Raw genomic sequence first — 18978 nt, 5'->3', positions numbered from 1 at the left:
GGCCGCAGGCTGCAGGAGTCTTCCCACCCTACTCTGTTGTTGGGGCGTGGAAGGCTGGAAGACTCCTACAGAATCCTCAGATTTATGAGACAGGGACCTCCATTGCTGTGAGTCCCAACTCCTTGTGAGTCCCCTGGATGAGCACATACCCGGATTTGCTTTATCGTGTCTCTCTCTGGCTCTGCTTCTCTCCTGGCCTCTTCCTCCTTCCTCTTCCTTCTCTCCTGGCCTCTTCCTCCTTCCTCTTCCTTTTTCTTTGACCTTGTACAAACCCCAACCAGTCAACAGTTCTGGAGAGTAGATAGCATTTACCTCAATAATGGTAGTCTCTTTTCGTTTCTTTTTAACTCTCAATTCAGATGATGGCTCTAAGCCCACACCCACGATGGAGACCCAGCCTGTATTCGACGGCGATGGTAAGCCATCATTTCCTTTCCATTTTATATGTTTCTTTAACTCTCACTATTATTTTTTCTTTTTTCATTTCAGAATTGGGTAAGATATTAGCTTTACATGTTTGTTTAAGTTCCCATTATCATTTTTTTTCTTTTTTGATTGTAATTTTTTCCCCCAGTGTAAGTTGGTTTGTCCCAACCTTTTAAAAAATGCGAAGGCTCCAAGTGACCAGTGCAGAGTCTCTACTTCTGGAACGGCCCTCTGTTCCTCCCAGGCTTCCAGCCTTAGCCCAATGTCCAACAAAAACATGGTTTAGACAGACCCTCAAAGCTGCCAAGACCAGGGAGTCATGGTGAGAAAGGCTGGCGAGGGCAGTCAGTCTTCGGGAGCACGTGACTCAGAACTTAGAACTGCCCACTCTGTGCCTGGGCTGGAGGAGGGGTAAGATGGAGGTATAGGAATGTCTTCCTCCCAGTACAACCACTAGAGAGCTTCATGAACTAAGCCCTAGGTCCTGGTCCTAGAACTAAGTACCGTGATAGATACTTAAGGAAGAAAGAGTTGGCATCGTTTTGGGAAGAGTTGGGAAGACACGGGACTTGAGCTTGCAAGCAGAAAGGAAGAATCAGGGTATTCCAGACAGCAAGGACTGGCCAAGAACAAGGAAGGAGGGAAAGGTAATGGGTATGGGCTACCGTTAGAGAAGTAGGAGAAAGAGATTGGCAAGTGGAGCTGGCTGGGTGAAGGCACAGGGATTTGGGGAGTTGCACTAAGACATTTGGGAGAAACATTCTAGGTTAAGGGCGATAGTGGATGTTGGCCAAATAAAGGCCGGGAGTCCCTGGAGGCAAGGCCAGTGAATTGGAAGTGCTGGGGTGCAGAAGCCTGGCCCGTGTTCAAGGCAGGGGGCACTTGGGCTTCTTTTCTACAGGGAGTTTACCCAGTGCTCCAGATTCCTGTGACAGGAACAGGAAGTTTGGCAGAATAAGGTTTCCAGAAAGTGTGATAATGAAGTTCAGCTATTAGTGTACAACCTATAGCAAGATTTCAGCCGCACTCAGCGGAGAGTATCTGGGGCACGAGAGAGTAGAACAGAGAAATGAAACAAAACCATGCCACGGCAGCATGGATGGGGATGTGCCTAGGGTAGGCTCAGCTCAGTGAGATCAGAATCCGCAAACATCCCCTGTCACTAGAAAACCTGAGCCCTAGGGGATTGGGTGCAGGATGCAAATATGACACCTGGAAAGATCGTCTCGCTGCTGTCATTGAAGATCTGGTTGCCACATGGTATGTTCAGGATCAGGATTTCCACATTCTCAGTCTGCTTGGTGACCCTGGTACCGAGAGCCTGCAGGCACCCTGGGGCGCCCTAGATGAAGGTGCTTGCTGTGTGCTCAGCTTGACTGTGAGAAGGGGTTGGAGTATGTGTGAGACTCACTCCTCTCTCCCCACACAAAGCAGAAGCCCAGCGGGCTGAATCTGCCCTGCTTCAGCTGTTTCCTCTAAAATGGTCTCTGCGGTGTGTTTGGCATCCGTTTGTTGATTTATCCCCTTTAAATCTTCTCCCAGGGAAGCAGCTGAGAGGGACTTGGCTTGGCCCATGTTCCTCACCTCCTGGGATAATATTTTTATTCCTTGATGGAGTGGCTTGGTGCCTCTGAATTCTGACTACTCTGTGTCCCAGCACAGGATGCCCTGGTTGTCTCTTAAAAGCTGGGGGCGAGAAGCGCTTCCGTCACAAGGAAGAGAGAGTGCGTTGGCACTGGTATGAGGTTGATGTGCCAAGAGGGAGATAGCTAAGCTTTGATGCGTAGGCCTCTAAAAAGCTTGTTACAAGTCTGGGTTACACTCTGTGCTGCTTACTTCTCTCTCCATGTATGTACACACTTTTTTCTCTCTCTTGTTTTTTTTTTTTTTCTAGAAATCACAGCTCCCACCCTATGGATTAAGCACTTGGTAATCAAAGACTCCAAACTGAATAACACCAATGTAAGAAATTCAGGTAAATAATCTTCCTTCGATTGTGTATTTATTCAACTCGTGGTCCCTAGGAGCTCCATTGCTGCCCCATGACTACTCCTCATATGATTTTGTTTTCTTTTCTGCTTCCTTCCTTCCCTCTCTCTCATCTGCCTTCCCTTTCCCTTCCTCCCCCTCTCTCTTCTTTCTCCTCTTCCTCTTCCTCTGACTCCTTTTCTGAGACAAAGTCTCATTATTTAGCTAAAGCCCATATCAAACTAGTGACTTTTTCACTCCAGCCTCCTCCCAGCGCTCAGCTGGGGTGGTGTCACTCTGCCCAGCTTTATAGTGTGGTTTGGGATGACTTGTATCTTCTTCATTTTCTGCAGCTATAAAATAAGGAGTCTGATGAGTTCGTCTCTTCCAGCTTTTGTTTTTGCCTTTTATCATAGCCAGGATCAACTTTTATGAGTAGTTGATCTGTTAGGATGACAAATTTTGTCAAGATGTTTTTAGTATTTTGATTGACTTTCTAAATGCCACACAGGAGAATTTGAAAGGAGCAGGCTGGCCATACAAAAGCAGGGCTTTAAGCTTCGACAGAGACTTAATTCCTCTGTTTTGAGGCATTCAAGCTGCTTACAGTCATGCCCTTCCTGTTTTGGTCTTCTGAGGTCTCAGGAATGGTCAGGGTTTTGGCACTGCCTTAGCAGAAAGGTGATGAATTGTGAAGAGCGATCACATTCGTAGGGTTTACTTGAAACATGATTTGCCACCAACAAAGATCAAACCCAACCAAGTTCACTGGCCATCTATCAAGACTAAATATTCCCCAACAGAAAATGTCCTAGCAGACCAGAGCTGAGGTATTGTCGGGGAGGAGCGTTCTTTCGCTTAAGCCATGGTAATGAGAACTAGCTAGCACTTGGCATAATTTATGTGCTTGGCTGAGTCTAACTTAGCCATATCCTTCCTTTATTAGTGTCAAGGACTAAGGACAAAGGATTCCTGCCTTTGAAGGGGCAGGCAGAGCTGTCCTTGGCTCCTCTACTTTACTCCTGTACCAGCTCTGTGCTATAGGTGGCGGTATGGAGGCCAGAGTTCAGGGAAGGAGACAAAGAGGTGAATGGTGGGCTGGTCAGTGTTTCTCCGTGTGATTGGCTTACTGTTTGATGTAAGATGGAGGTATAGAATGAGATAGTGACATAAAAGAGGCCCTGTGAACAGCCTTGGGCAAGATAGAATAGTCAGCAGTTAGAGCACAGGCTTTGGAATTCGCAAAACCTAGGTATAGCACACAGAGAGTGACTCTAGCCAGAGAAATTCCCTGGGCCTTAGTTCTTACCTACAGGGCAGGGCATGGTCTGTCTCTCAAAAGGCTCGCCACGTTAATGTCTGTATGTTTTTTTGACTGTTGCCTGGCTAGATGATGAATTGTTGGGTGCATGCATTTATTACTGTTCACATTGATGATGACAATACCATGAGGCTTTTGGTGGTGCTATGCATGCTATGACCCAGTGGATGCTATGTAGGTATTTTCCCACTGACATATATCTGTATCTCTTGATTTTGGGGATAGCACCTTGATATATAGTCCAGGGTAGCCTGGAACTCACGTCTTCTTGCCTCAACTTCCTGAGTGCTAAGATTACAGATGTGTGCCACCATGCTTAACCAATGACAGGGTATTGCAGTTAGACTGGAGGAAGCAAGGGACACATGTCCTTCTGAAGTGTGTTCTCTGAGTGTATTAAAGTGACAGCGTCAGGTTCTGATTGTGTCCCCTACTGGTTTATGTAGTTTTCTGTTGTACGATCATAGGGTCATGTTGAGAAATTGTTTCTAGGTAAGTACAACTATCTTCCTCTTCTTGTAGTGGCCCGGCCCCCTTTGTTTCCCATAGTTGGTGACTCTATAAGGTTAGTATATAGAACAGGATAGTTGCGGGAGAGTTAGTTGCTCTTTAGAGGAGACACATCAAGGAAAATGACTAGGCTTTGGTTTCAGTAATGGCTTAACAGATTATAATATTCTAAGTCATTATTACCTGGCCATACTGATTGATACCTGTCAATCTTATTGATGGATTCAGATATAAAAGACATGGTTCTGTGAGAGTATTTAGCAGATAAGATGGCCACCTGACTTTGTGCAAATAAAGTTTTAATGGGACACAGCTACACTGCTGTTCTTGACCATTTTTACCCACGAGACCAGGCTTGAATCGCTACCCCAGAGTCTGGATGGCCTGCAAAGCTTAAGATATTTATTTTATGATCTTCCACAGAGAACATTTTCTGGCCCCCTGGTATCCACAGTTGAATAGGGCGTTTGAGTGGGAGGTACATGCCTAGGGTTGTCTTACTCAAGGTTTTTGGCCCCTACATAGAGCAAGCAGACGTAGGAGCTGTGACTCCTGAGGAGTTTCCTGATGCTCCAGGTAAGCCTGTACCGTCCTAGGAAGTCCTGGGGCCACTCACAGGCGCATCATCTCACACGGACCATTCTCAAGCTTGACCATCCTGTTCCGGGGTATGCAATCGCAACTCATTGCCAAGGAGGCATCATAAGGTCTGGATTTTCAGGCAGTGGAGTAGGGTATCTTTCACACACCAGCCACATACTGGTCGAAGCATGGCCTTTGGAATCAGATGGATGTGCACATCTGGTTTCCCAGACTTGACTTTCCTTACCTTGGAAAGCCAATCAGCTTCTCTGAGTCTTGCTTTCCTTATATATAAAACTAAGTTATTGCCCTTCGGGATTTTGTGAGGCTTCAGTTTTAGACCTGTAATTCATGGGTTTACCATAAGTGATTTAAAAGGAAAACAAAGTGAAGGAAGCTGCTTTGGTGGAGTGTTTGCTTGTCCTGTGCTCCCCATCCTCTCATGTTGGCACATTCGGTCAATGAGGCAGGCAGACATCCTTTGATGGACTTGCATATGGTCCATGGCTTTAGGTGAGGACTGGAGCCTTAGAGTTATGCGCCTGAGGCCAGTTTTCATTAGAGTTTGATGGAGGATTGTGCATTCAGATGAACTTCAGACCACGCTTGGGGAGGTTGGAGTCAGACTCTGTGAAGTACGCCTGGGTGAGAGCTCATCTTCTCAGCCTTCTCCCAGAAGGGGAAAAAAAAGGCAATTCCAGTTTCTTTTACACCCCAAACATCCTTTTTTCACACTCAGACCCTGTGACGCCAGGTTTGTTTTCTGGCCTGGGGACTGTTGATGTTGGAAAGGTTCCACTGGGCGCCTGAAAGTTGTGCAATAACATGACACACGCCTGAAGACGTATCCAGTCTTCTCCCCTCCTAGAGGTTCTGGCTCTTTCTGGAAAGCTCTGCCGTGTGTTCATATGGCCGTTATGGACTTTTGAGTCCTTGGCAACTTTGGCATATCCCAATTTGTCTTTCTGATCCTCTCTTCCTTGACCACCTCCCTCATGCCTCACCTCCCAAGTATTCGTGGCTCCAGGAATCCTTTCTGTATCTGGGAGGATGATGTTCCTAGCCAGCTAACACCCCAGATCTTGGGAGCAGTGTGTCCTAGTAGAGTGCTGGCCAGAGCTTCTGCTGCTTTTTCAAGGAAATGTGAACTCCTGCTGAGTTTTTTTTTTCATCCAGAGTTTGGTATCATGGCATTTCTTAAAATACTCGACATTTAAAATATGTTTAAGTCATATCTATTTATAGAAGAAGGTAAAGCAATAAGACAAATAATAAGAATTAGCCTTCATCAAACCCCTTTCACCCCCCTAGGTCTAAGCTGACTACATAAAGATACTTTATAAGCTTATAAGTCTTTTTTGTCTCTTTATAATTTCTGTCTTTTTGTTTCTATATGACAAAATACCATGCTTCCTCTCCCGAGAAAGTGCTATCTCTCAGGAACTGGGGTCATGGATGTGGCCACCATGCTTGCTGTGCACCATGGCAATGCGCCAGGGCTGCAATGTTTCCTTCTGTCCCGGAAGCCCAGGCTAGTGATCATAGCCTCTGGGTTTGTCTCTGCATCCATATCTTTTCATTTCCTTGCTTCTTGTCTTTCTTGCAAAACTCTTTCCTGATGTGATCAGGGTACCCAGAACCTGGCCCCATGAGTTAAATTCGAAAGCCTTTCCTTTCTTGCCTCCATGATCGGCATTTGTGTCTCTGTGGATGAAGCAGTTTATGGTCACTCTGTTCCCTGGAGACAGAGCTGCCATTGAGGACCCAAAATGGAAACACGGTTCTTTGACATTTTTCAATAAAATAAGATTCTCATTTTTTCTTGCATGAGAATATCTTTCTGTGTTTGCTCAAGGTGCGGTCACATGTCACAGGTAGACCAGTTGACAGTATTCGTGCCCTTACTCATTTGGGCACCGTTTTTCTTGTAGGCTGGCTGCTGGGCCATTGGCTACAGTTGAGATTGCTTTCCCACCCAGGACATTTCTGCTGGGAGAGCTGCTACGACTGGGGTTTAGGGTCATGGAGGCAATGGCACCTCCTGACTGGATCCCCACCCCCACAAGTCTATACTCTTTGCCCAACTGGAAACTGTGGGCTGATGTAATGACCCGAGGCTGGAAAAATAAACAGCTTGCAAGGAAACCAGTGGTAGCCGTTGTAAGCAAATACCCCACAGCCACCTGGAATCTCACACATGACGTGATCGGGAGGAAGAATGAGTAATCCACCAGCATTCGCAACGGGGACGGGCCTGGGCTTGTGTGCATTTAAAATATCTATATAAAAACACATCCTGTTACTGGCCTTCTTGCTGTCTGCCCTTTGGACTCATGAAGATGCTTTGGTCAATCATGGCCAATAGGGTTGAGATGAGGATGGGGCCAGATGGTCTTCCAAGGCTTTCCCTTGGCAACAAAGGCTTTGCCCTTTCTCTACTATTTTCCTTTGTGGAGAGGAAAGGTGATTTTCACTGGGGGCCTGGGAGCCAGGTCTATGGTCCAGTTTGACCTTGCTTTCATATTGGCTTTCTTGGTTACGTTACTCTGTCGCCCCACTGTCTGTTTCTTGTAGTGTTGGAATGAGAAGTGTGTAGTCACAGGATTCAGTCTTTGGGACTCCCCCTACTAGCAAAAGTTTTGTTTCTAGAAGTGAATTCATATGCAATTTGATGTTCGGTAACAAAACCATGTCCCAATATTTTCCTTTTGTCCTCAGTTGTTAATAAGCTGCTATCAAAGAGCTTGCTCAGGTATCGTAATTGGTTTCCTCCCAGTTTCTGAAAGTCAGTGATGACTTTGGCTTTAGTCCGAGACTCTTCATTATGTGTTTGTGAAATGACTGCAGGATATCGGGCTGTGCAGTTTATCAACACACGCATGCAATGTTAGTATTTTGGGAGGAGGAAGAATAAAGGTATACTTAATTTTTATAAATTAAAAAAAAATCTCTCTTTCACCCTCCCTTTTGTCTGTACTCCTTTCTTCCTCTCTTGCTTCAACTTGAATTTTCTATAATTTTGTTCTTCTAGCACAGAGCCTGCAGGTCAGGGTCATTGAAACTACCAAGAAAAACTGGGGAGGGATAGGCTACTAATTCTTGGCACTTGTCACTGCAGAACAGCTGTGAAGGATTTCTTAGAACCTTTGGAGGAAAGGGCATCTCTCCTGGCTTTGTGGATGAGTCCATAGAGGTGGGGTGTGAGGAGGGTGACGCTTTAGGGGGAAGTTGAGAAGAAAGATGTTTATGTGCTAAATTGGGGCAGTCCGTCCCAGAAGAAACAGACTCTACCCATCCCCCCTCCCCAGGAGCTCAGTATCTGTCTGTGTGGGAAGTGGGTGTTTACCACTTCAGACCATGGTGAGCCATGCATGGCCATTTTAGGTTTTTCAGAGAATCTATTTACACAGGCTGGTTGTACTGTTTTCTTATATATCCTTACTCATGACTATTCCGCCTAAGAGCCTGTTTATCCTGGGGGTAGAGCTGCTCCCAGCCAGCCTTCGGGATGTGGGATGTTAGTTCTGCCTGAAGGTGGAACTTTGGAGGCACAGCAAGCTTGCTGTGGTTTGTGGACCACATAACAGTTTCTCAAGAAGTATGAGGTACGAGGGACAGGCTGAAGACTCCCAGCATGCTTACCCTTGACTCAACTCTTCCGGGCGTTCAACTTCCGGTGACTTAGGCAGCTAGGTCTGGATTAGCCTCCACAGTATAGGAAGGTGTGCTTGTTCTGACTGAACTGTGTGGGCTGTTAGAGGAAGAAGCGCCTGAGAAGCTTCCAGTACCACCCCTGACTTTGAAACTAAGAAACAGGAGTCCAGCTAGCTGAGGGCTTGTGCAGGGCTCTCGACCCATCAGCAGCGGTGATACACTAAGGCCTGAGAGGGTGGGAGGGCAACACAATGAGTATGTAAGGAAAGGGTGTACCAAAGGCAGGGCCGGTGATGTGCTCCTCTCTAGTAGATGATGAATGCTTTGTCAGGGATGTTGCTTTGGAGTTCTGGATGTTATTATAAAAAGCAGACAGATTTTTTAAGATACCTAAATATAGTTAGAGACATAAATTTCCTCTGTAGGTTATGTACCCCCTTATTGCATGGACCAGGGCAGACTGCTCCCACAACCAGATCCTTGGCCAGCCATTACAGGCCAGTTGAGGAGCCAAGCTAAACATAGGTATAAGAAGATGAGCTGTAAGCCGGGCGGTGGTGGCGCACGCCTTTAATCCCAGCACTCGGGAGGCAGAGGCAAGCGGATCTCTGTGAGTTCGAGACCAGCCTGGTCTACAAGAGCTAGTTCCAGGACAGGCTCCAAAGCTACAGAGAAACCCTGTCTCAAAAAAACCAAAAAAAAAAAAAAAAAAAGAAGAAGATGAGCTGTACCCCAGATGTGACGGAGGACACTGCCCTTGGACCAGATAGTTATAATAGCACCACCCCTCTCACCTTACTGTGGCACCAGGTTAAATGTCCTACGTATATTTTGTGGTGTTAGGTATCTGAATCTAGGCCTCGATCATGCTGAGTAAGCCCCACGCCACTGAGCTACAGCTTGTCTCACATATTAGTACATCTTACCTTCATAAGCACCTGTAGGGCACAGGTAGGGGCTACTCTACTTTTACAGGTGAGGAACCTGGGACTTTGAGACTGTCCAAGCTCAAGAGCCACGTGGGGGAAGCCAAAAGGTCTGTCCTCGTGACTGCTGTGCTATACTGCCTCTATTCTGACTGCTGGCGACATCTATGAAGGCTTCCACTACGTCAGTCCCTCAGGTGAAGTGCACTGGAGTTGGAGCAGCGGACACTTACTGTTGCTTCAGCCACAGGGCCCTGGAAGCCCAGGTCTCCATTAACCCCATCTTTGGCTCCTGGAGCATTTCATCTGAATGTCCCAAGTTCCTTCTGGCTTGGGGAAACAGCCACCCAGTTGAGATCATACAGCATCCCAACTTATCCCTCTGGGGTAGAGCTGAAGGTGGTCCTTTGTTAGCCAGTTGGCCCATCAAGGGTCCTCCCAAGCACTCTCCAAAGTCCCTTCCAAGGTAGGAATGAGGATGAGGGATGATGCTATCTTTTATTTTCATTCTGTTTTGTGGCAGACTATGCAGAAAGAGGATTTTTTTTTTAAAAGATAGGGATGAGGAAATCTATTGCAATAGAAGAGGTGACTTTCTTAAGTTTATGCAAATTCGGCTTCTGATACCCCACCTCTATCCATTTTGGTCTGAACAACCAGGGGCTGATTTTATTCTGTTAGTAGGTGACTTTTGCTTTTCCTTTGCCCCAGCTGGGTCTGTCTTCTGGGTGCTTGCATTCCTTAGCCGATGGTCAGTCCTGGGAGCAGTGGCTCTGTGGAATCTCCCTCTCTGTGGGGTTCTCAAAACCACATGGATGACTCCAAGTCACAGGATATGGAGAGCTGGGAATTAGCTGTGACCAAGTGGCCCGCACTGACAGAGGTGGTGGAAAACTCGTGGTGAGATGGCAGGCCAGCTTGGCAAATGGTGCTTGGAAAAATTATCCTCTGAGGAGCACTTAGCCCCTTCTGTGAAAAAATTGCAAAGTCCCCAGTGAGGCGATAACCTATTCACATAATTGGCTTGAAACCATAGGTGCCAAAACCCCAAGTGGCTGAATAAACAGAGTGTCTCCATGATGTTCCATAAATCATTCCTAAAGATTATGACTCCAGCAGGGCTCTCCCCTCAGCCTCCCCACCCACAGTCCCCACCCCAGCCCCTTCAACAGTGAAGTCAGCCCCTTAAGACCCAGGCCCACCTTTTTGTCCTTCTCCTGCTGTTCCACTCTCCACCAAATCCTCAGATGGTCCCAGTACCAGACACCCACGTGTTGTCAGACCTGGAGAGACCTGCGGTGGGAGTCGCACCATTCCTTCCACCCCTGGAATTTCATCTCGCTTTTAGAAAGGTTGTTTTAAGTGTATGGTTTGTTATTGTGGGTCACCGGTCAGCATTTCATTCATTTTTGATAAGAGACGAGATGGGCGGGAGGTATTTGAAGAGGTTTCAGGGTCGTTGTTGTCGACACAAGGCCAGTGTTTTCCTTAATATTCTTGGCCCAGCGAAACGATTCCTTTTGCAATGAAATACAAGCAGGCTCCTCTCATTTTCTCAGGCTGAATCACCCTTTATTGATGTTTATCCCCATAAGAGATTTAGTCTCGATGGTCTGAGGGTTGAGCGTAGCGTTTCCCAGGATGAGCTGGGGTCAGAGATTCTTGTTCCAGCCCCTGCAGTCTCATATAGAACAGGCTGGCATTTATTCTGCTGTGGGTGGGCCCCATTTCTGGAACACTGGTTAGAATAAAATTCTTAGACTAAATATCCTTCATGGATTCCTTCTTTGTGAGGGTCTGTGGTTTTCTGAGTGAGGAGCAAACCAGAGTGGTGGGCAGGAAGGATGTGATGGAGAGCTGGTCCTTAAGTACACTGGTGGGGTCAGAGTACAATGGGTAAGGGGCACAGAAACTCAGCAGGAGCCATGCTGTGCCTTAGCCTCCTTCCAGGGAAGAGCCCTCAGAGATAGCTTCAGGGATGAATGGAGGAAGACCTTGAGTGAGGATCGCCGGACAAGTCATGGTTAGCTCTTCCTGATTCATCACGTGTTCTCAGAATTGTTCTGGCCTTCTCAGGGACTAATATGATATCAGACTAAGGTACAAATATATCCATTTAATAGCCTAGGTTCACATATGTCCCCAGCACTTCTTTTTAACCTCTGCCTGAGCCCCAGACATTTTTTTTTGTCACCCAGAATCTTGCATTGGGTCCTCCTCTCAAAGACATTGTCCCCAGCCTTGCTAGTATCCCGCTGTCTTCCGTTGCCTATCTCAAGGAAGAGAAGCAATTCTGTCAGGATGGCTAAAGTAGCTCCTTAAATAACCACTAGGTTTTTATCAGGAGAGGCCACATCCTTCGCCAGGGCACCCTTCCAGTCTACAGATTTTGTTTGAGCTATGAGATAGGATCTATTACATAGCCTAGCTTCAAACTTCCCATCTCTCTGTCTTAGCTACCCCCGCTCCCTCCACCACTGCTCTGTGGTGGAATTACAGATGCAAGTCACCACATCAGGCTCATGACTCCTCCCTTCCCCTCTATGTAGGACATCTTTCCTGAAGTCCTTACGATGCTCCTTTCAGTACATCCGTTTGTATGGGCAGCCTGACCCTGTTGTCTGACCCAACACTATTGAGCTGTTGTGACATGAGCATCCACAGTTGGTTTTGGTTACAGCAGGTTGTTCTGCATAATGTGGGCCAGCCTCATGTGGTCAGTTCCAAGATTTAAGTGAAGAAATTGGAGTTTACTGAAAAAGAAAAAAGGAAGAGGAAGAGGAGAAGCAAGATGAGAAGGAGAAGGAGGAAGAGGAGGAGGAGAAGGAGGAGGAGGAGGAGAAGGAGGAGGAGGAGGAGGAGGAGGAGGAGGAGGAGGAGGAGGAGGAGAAGGAGAAGGAGAAGGAGAAGGAGAAGAAGAAGAAGAAGAAGAAGAAGAAGAAGAAGAAGAAGAAGAAAAAGAAGAAGACAGCAACAACAACCTGGAGGCTGCCGTGTGAAGGCCCTGCTTTTGTGTCCTACAACTGTGGGCATTAGCTATTGATCTTGGTCCAAAATTGCCTCATCTTGTGTACCTGCATTTCTACCTGACTGATTTGCCTATGTTTTTTAGATTTGCTATATCCTTAGTTCATGAACCTAGTCCTTAAAAATATCCCTCTCATCGTGTGTGTGTGTGTGTGTGTGTGTGTGTGTGTGTGTAGAACCCTGAGTGTTACAGTCCCTCTGCCTCCTCTCTGTCTACTGTTTACTTTCCCCGCCTTGAAATTCGTTTTGTCTCTCACGGTAAAGCTCACAGTAAGGTCCGCCCACTGGTCACTGATGACTTGACTCAAAGATGCAGAAGTGTTGATTACCCAGGAGACTCAGCTTCCTCTTCCCTTCCTCCTCTCAGATCTTCCTTCTCTGAAAGTCAATAGCCTGAAAGCAAGACCAGCCCAAATCCTGTAATGTTTGTTTGTTGGTCATTTTTGCTTTTAAAAAAATATGTAAAAATTAAGGAAAGACAAAGAAGGAGAGTCCCGGAATAGAGGATAAACTCTGGGCTCCAGTGAACACTGGGGATTAGCTGAGACTTGGTCTCATTTGTGCTCTCCTTTGCTCCTAATTACCGTGGGCAATCATGAGACACAGACCTGAGCCAGTCCTAGCAGATAGAGATGTCCTCTATGCGAATCCCAACTTGGCTGACACACGAAGACCTGGGCTCTGGGCCCATAGACAGGGTTGACATTCATCTAGCTCATGCTGGCCTTTCCAGCCCTGTCTCCAACTTTGCTCGCTGCTGTTCTCTGCTGGTCCCATTCTCTCCCATACCATGTGTGACCAGGGAGAGACACACTGTGTGTCTTCTGATGGCAAGGCCTTGCACCTTCCCAACCTGAGATGCTTTTCCATTGTGTTTCTTCTTGAGGTTCCGTTGCCAGGTGGAGGATGACTGAGCTCTTTCTGCTCAGCGCCATCTCGGGGGCAGGTTTGGGAAGGGCTGTGTGGAAGTGTCCAAGTGTGTGTGGTTCCATCCCCTTGTTCGCTCTTCTCTGGTGTGTGTTATATCTTCCAGGCATATATGGGCAGCCATGGCCCATTCTCATAGTTACTGGGTCATACCTTCGTATCTTATCTCTGTTTCCCAAGTTTTCCTAAGCAGAGATGAGGCATTTCAGAGCAGTGTGCATCTGAGTCAGCAGAGCTCCTTGATCTGTGAGTTAGTGTTGCTGAAGGGACCCTTGAAGTCATCCTGGCTTGCATTCTGTAAGCCAACCTCTGAGATAACTCATAGAGGTAGGTGGTAACCCTCATTTGGGAGGTGACGGAGAAGGGGAGAGGGTAGCTCCAAGGATGGAGTCCTTCTGGGTCCTCAGATATGTAGCAAGTCTACTTAGGACTTACTAATTAGTATTTGTATCACTTTCAGGCTTCCAGGGGCTACGAGAAGCCCTCTGGCGTAAGGTGACAAAGAATTAAGCAGGTCTAGCTAGATATTTGGCACCCATTGTTAAATAACAAGCTACCCCAAACCTACTAGTGCAACAGATAAATGAATTGTTCTTGCCAGTGTGTCTGCAGTTGACAGTGTGGCTGTCTCACAAGTTTTACATGAATTGGCTCCTCAGCTCATTCAAGGGGAGGACCAATGGGGCTGGAACATCCAAACTGACCTCAGCCATGTGTGCCAGCAGGCTGTGCGATTTCCCTTTTTCCTTTTGTGTGGCCTCTGCTCCTCCAGAAGGCTAGAGTAGCCCCCTTATGTGGTGTCCTTAGGGCTCATTGACAGTGAAAGCAGAAGCTACAAGACCTCCAAAGGCCTGGCTTACTCTCCACCATCACCACACTGTTCTCCTGTGTGTTAAAACCAGTCAGCTAGAGCCCACGTGGACTGGCCAGCGCAAGAGCACAGAGACACAACCGTTGGAGACAGTGACCCTGGAGGGTGAAGTCAAAGAAAAGCAGAGAACAAAATAAAGCTTGGGTTAGCCTGTAGCCGTGGAAGATGTCACTGTAGGGAGGGAAAGAACACAGCTGGGCTGGACTGGAATTCCACCTCTGCCTCCTCCTAACTCTGATTATTATTATTATTTAAATAGAGCTTTGTGTGTCTTAGGCTTGTCTTCTGGTCTTCCTGCCTTCTTCTCTTGAGTGCTGGGATTGCAGGAATGCACCATCACGCCGTTTCTGGAGTGCTAGGGATCAAACCCAGGGCTTCTGGCATGCCAGGCAAGCATACCAACTGAGCCACAGCCTCAGGCCCCTAATTCATAATCTTGATCATTTAGCCAGACTGTGTCTCTGATGTTAGTACCTATTTCAAAGATTGGAAGCAGTGCGAATTGAATTAATACTAATAGAGCTCCCGTCGCCAATCTCACACTAAGTACTCATATGCTTTCTCTTCTATAATGGTGGGTGAGCTACGCATTTGGTTTTCGGTTTTCTAGTTCTGAGTCAAAGAGACAGAAATCCTGAGGGCCAAGCTTCTTGCGCTTAGGTTGAGAGGGAATGATCGCTCAGAGGGAGGGGTGTGTGTGAACACATTTGCTTTTGAATGGAGCTCTTGGAGAGTCTGCCAGGTGCCTGTCCTGGAGGAACCCAGGTCAAAACAAGTGTGTTCTCACTGTAGAGCAGGTGGCTAAGGCTAGCAAGGTGGACTGGATGTCTGCCATCCTCCAGGAGAGTCCAGGTCTTCCATCTTGGAGTGAACTTGAGAAAAACGCATGCTCTCCAGAGTTTGTTTTCTTCTTGTTTACAAAGCTGGAGTCATAATAGTGCCCAACATGGGTGGGCTAGGAGGTCAAAGTTCTTCTTCTGCTGGCTGGTGCATTTCATCCAAGGAATATTTGCTTGCATCATTAGTTCTAAAAAGCCATTTTAAGAGATCTCTTTTTTTTCCCTTTCTGGAAGACATATTGCCTATTTTTCACAAATGTTCGGTACTGTGTGTGTGTACATATTCATATGGGCGTGGGGGTGAGGTGCACATGTATGTACTCAGTGTGAAGGCAAGTGGTCAAAGTCAGCTGTCCCCCTGGATTACTCACTGCCTTATTATTATTATTATTTTCTTTGAGACAATGCCTCTCACTGAACATGGAGCTCGTCTGGGATGACTGGCCAATGAGCTCCAGGGATCCTCCTGGATCTGCTCCTGTCCCACCGATTGGCGGAGCTGTAGAATTGTGGTACCCATGCCAGGCGTTTTATATGGGCGATGGGGATTTGAACAGAAGTCCTCATACTTGTGTGGTAGGCATTTTACCTACTGAACCATTGCCCTGGCATTGCTGTGTTTTTCTTACAGGACACCCAGACTTTCAGAGTGGATGTTAAAGTGATAAATCCTATATTTAGTCTTCTCTTTAATTCCACACTAATTTGTATTTTTTATAGATTTAAGAGCTTCCCTTTTTATGATTTAATTATCTATATGTGTTCACAGAAGCTGACAGTAAACCTTTAAGAATTTCCAGAACTCCATCCATGGGATCTGCCCTTCTTCCTGCCTAGCTCTTGTTCCGACTTCCTCCAGGTTTCAGGCCTGCTGGTGTGAAGTTAGGTTCATCACGGCTGCTGTGGAAGGGGGAGGAGTTCCTCCTCTTCCCCTTTGCATCTTGCTATGGTCTGATTTATGGCTGGAGAGGCTGGCCTTAGAGAGTCCTGATTTAAAGACCCTGTCAGAGGTCGTTACACGAGCGTGGTGCCCGTAAAAGCTGCTTTCCTTTGCCTTTGTTTCTTGGTCAGCTCTTTCATGGCATGAAATACGAGGTAGGAAAATGAGGCTACCAAATTGGATCTGGGAGAGCTCTCCCAAGGCTCTGGTGTAATCCCCTTGAAGTTGTATTGGTGTTTGCCTGACAAGATCTAAGGAAGGTGGAGGCGTTACGTTCGGGGGCCATATGGTTTGTACAGATTTTATTTTTTTAAAATGTTATTTGTGATAAGGAAACAAGCTCAACACTTTACTTTCTAAATAATTAAAATAAACAAAAATTTAAAATCAAACAATAACCCTTCCTACCTCCAAAATAAAACCCCCAGTCAAAGAAAGAAAGAAAAAAAAATCAGGAAGAGAAGCCAGGGTGATTTAATGGGCAGGGTTTCCAGTGAAGGGCCCTGCAGGAGTGAAGGCTTCTGTTAGAAGGCTGCATCTGGCGTAGGGCCCCAGTTACTGTCTCTGGACCTGGCTATGGAGAGACTTGGTTTGGCTGTTTGGACATGCTTGCGTGTTCCTGAAGCTACCAAGTACAGACACCTTCTGCCTCTGCTGTTTCTGTTCCTGTCGGATAGAGGAATCTGCCCACTAGCTTTCTTTCTTTGTCTGCCTGTATTGGAGGGTGAAAGGAGCCAAGGCTGGCGCTTGTTGCTCTTCCATTTGTGTATAGAACATCACCTTGGACAAGGGTGGTGGTCTCTGGTTCTGTCCTGACACGCCTGGACTAGGGAGTCTTTCTACTGCCTCTCCTGAAGCCTGTAGACAGCGTATCTAGGCAGGGAGGGACACCTCTGAAAATGGAGGAACATTCCAGTTCCGAAGCAAACTGCTACTTGGAGAAGTAGCCCCGAAGCCCTGGCTGGTTTGCTGCTACATGCGATCCTCTTTGGTGAAAGCGCCGATGAGCCTCTGGCAGTGAAGACGCCCATAGGGAGGCTCTGGCCCGCTGAGGTTTTTACCTTGGCAGAATGCAAGTCATGGTTGTCTGGGCAGATTCATTAGTTTCTTGGGGACAGGACTGGTCCTGGCTATTTATTATGGATTCTGGACCGAAGGAGGCATGATCGTCACCAGAAGCTGCATCTTCTCTTACAGAGAAAGTCCACTCTTGTGACCAGGAGAGGCAGAGCGCCCTGGAAGAGGCCCGGCAGAATCCCCGCGAGGGCATTGTGATCCCAGAGTGCGCCCCTGGCGGGCTTTATAAACCGGTGCAATGCCACCAGTCCACGGGCTACTGCTGGTGTGTCCTAGTGGACACGGGGCGCCCAGTGCCTGGGACGTCCACACGGTAAGACCTCTTCTCAGAGCATCACACGGGGACCAGCTTCTGGTTATGCTGCCATTGTCGTCAGAGCCCTGCTTCTCAGAATCAGGTCGTGGGAGACAGATGAGGGTCTAGGGACCTGGGTTCTGACCACAGACCTGTTCCTTTCTAACTGTGGACCTTGGAAAACTACTTCATCTCTCTCAACCTCAGATCCCCGACGAAAGGCTTGTTGTACCACCCAGGTTATGAACAAAGCCCTATATATATAAAAAAAAAGGTCCCATGTGCAGATTGGAGATGGCATTGTTATCACGCTTGCATGGCTAAAGTGACATGCCTAAACATGTCTCAATGGGAGCATTTATGCTGGATCGTCTTGTAGCTGCCGGACAGTTCAGGGACTGTTTTATTTTCCTCCCTGAGGGCTCTCAGCTTAGTGGTTACACAGATCATTCCCGGGCAGTAGTGGCTGAAGAAGACTCCGTTGCCGACCCCCCACCTCGTTTCTCTGTCTCTCCTCCCAGCTATGTGATGCCAAGTTGTGAGAGTGAAGGTAGAGCCAAGAGTGCCGAGGCGGACGACCCCTTCAAGGACAGGGAGTTGCCAGGTAGGGGACACTGCCCTGCTACTGCCGACACCTTCGCTTCTCTGGACTTCTGGTCCCCTCGCCGTGCAGAGGCCACTCTCTCCTCTACGTCTGTTTTCCCAACTGGCAGCGCAGAGCAAGGCATGCTGGGAAGTTCCATCATAGGAGTATAGACCCAGAAACCATAGAATCTGCATCGGGAATTAGTCCTGTGCCCTTGAGAACATTGCTCCCCTCCCATGCTCTTTCCTCCTCCTCTTAGAAATATAGTCATGCTCTTAAAACTCTGTCCCTGGAATTTGATGACGATTCTCCTTCTTGGTGAAGTGGGTACAATATTTTGAGGTCTGTGAAACAAAGGCAGCTTACAAGGAGTGGCTTCCCTGAGGGGTCTGGGTGGCATCTGCCACCTGTTCTGCGGGATGCTTTTATGATAACCCTTGTTGACGCAGCCTGGCCACTAGGGGTGACATGAGATACGCTGGCAAGAGCCTAGGACCCCTAAATTGCCACTAGATTGGGTTTCCCCTTATTTGTAGTGAACTCTGAGTCACCGAAAGAATTCTAAATACAGGATATGTGGATTGCAGACTCTTCCCTGCAAGTCCCTCTTTTTCTCGAGAAAGCCCAAGCACAGGGATGCTTTCTCCCAGGTCTTAGACCCACACAAGGAGCATCGCTGGAGAAAACACCCCCACACCTCTGTAGAGGTGGGAGCCATCCAAGCTTGTGCTTATTAGCAGTTTTTACTCAGTACAAAATTAGGTCTCTACTGATGGGAACCGGTGCCATCTTCCTATTATCCGTCAGGACTCCAAAATGAGAGCTGGGAGCAGAGAGTCCCGAAAGTCCGGGACTTTCCATGTGAAGTCAGTAGAAATTACTGTCACGAAATTGGAGGCCAGGGTACCTTCTTCTGGCCACCCCTCAACAGGGTGAGGATAACTATTCTACTTTGTGCCAGACACGGTTTAACCCAGTGCCCAGGGACATGAGGTTCACAGAGTAAAGGAGACGAGTCATGTGATGATA

General features: G+C 47.3%; 1 protein-coding gene across 2 annotated transcripts in view; it reads left to right on the top strand.

The window, feature by feature from the left end:
- Positions 1 to 18978, top strand: part of Smoc1 (SPARC related modular calcium binding 1) — a 164283-nt gene that overhangs the window by 127982 nt on the left and 17323 nt on the right. Inside the window, exons 6-9 of one of the 2 annotated variants that reach the window (XM_041658828.1) lie at positions 360 to 416; positions 2321 to 2401; positions 17189 to 17381; positions 17885 to 17967. In XM_041658828.1, the coding sequence (XP_041514762.1) occupies positions 360 to 416; positions 2321 to 2401; positions 17189 to 17381; positions 17885 to 17967 (414 nt within the window). Of the gene's footprint in view, positions 1 to 326; positions 417 to 2320; positions 2402 to 17188; positions 17382 to 17884; positions 17968 to 18978 lie in introns of both variants that reach the window. The other variant, XM_041658827.1, reaches the window with a different exon arrangement.

This window comes from Microtus oregoni, unplaced genomic scaffold (genome assembly GCF_018167655.1).
Source record: "Microtus oregoni isolate MIOR12 unplaced genomic scaffold, Mior012 000009F_ref0000495, whole genome shotgun sequence".
NCBI lineage: Eukaryota > Metazoa > Chordata > Mammalia > Rodentia > Cricetidae > Microtus > Microtus oregoni.
The sequence above is the reverse complement of the archived record's forward strand: the minus strand, read 5'-3'. Positions and strand labels throughout refer to the sequence as shown.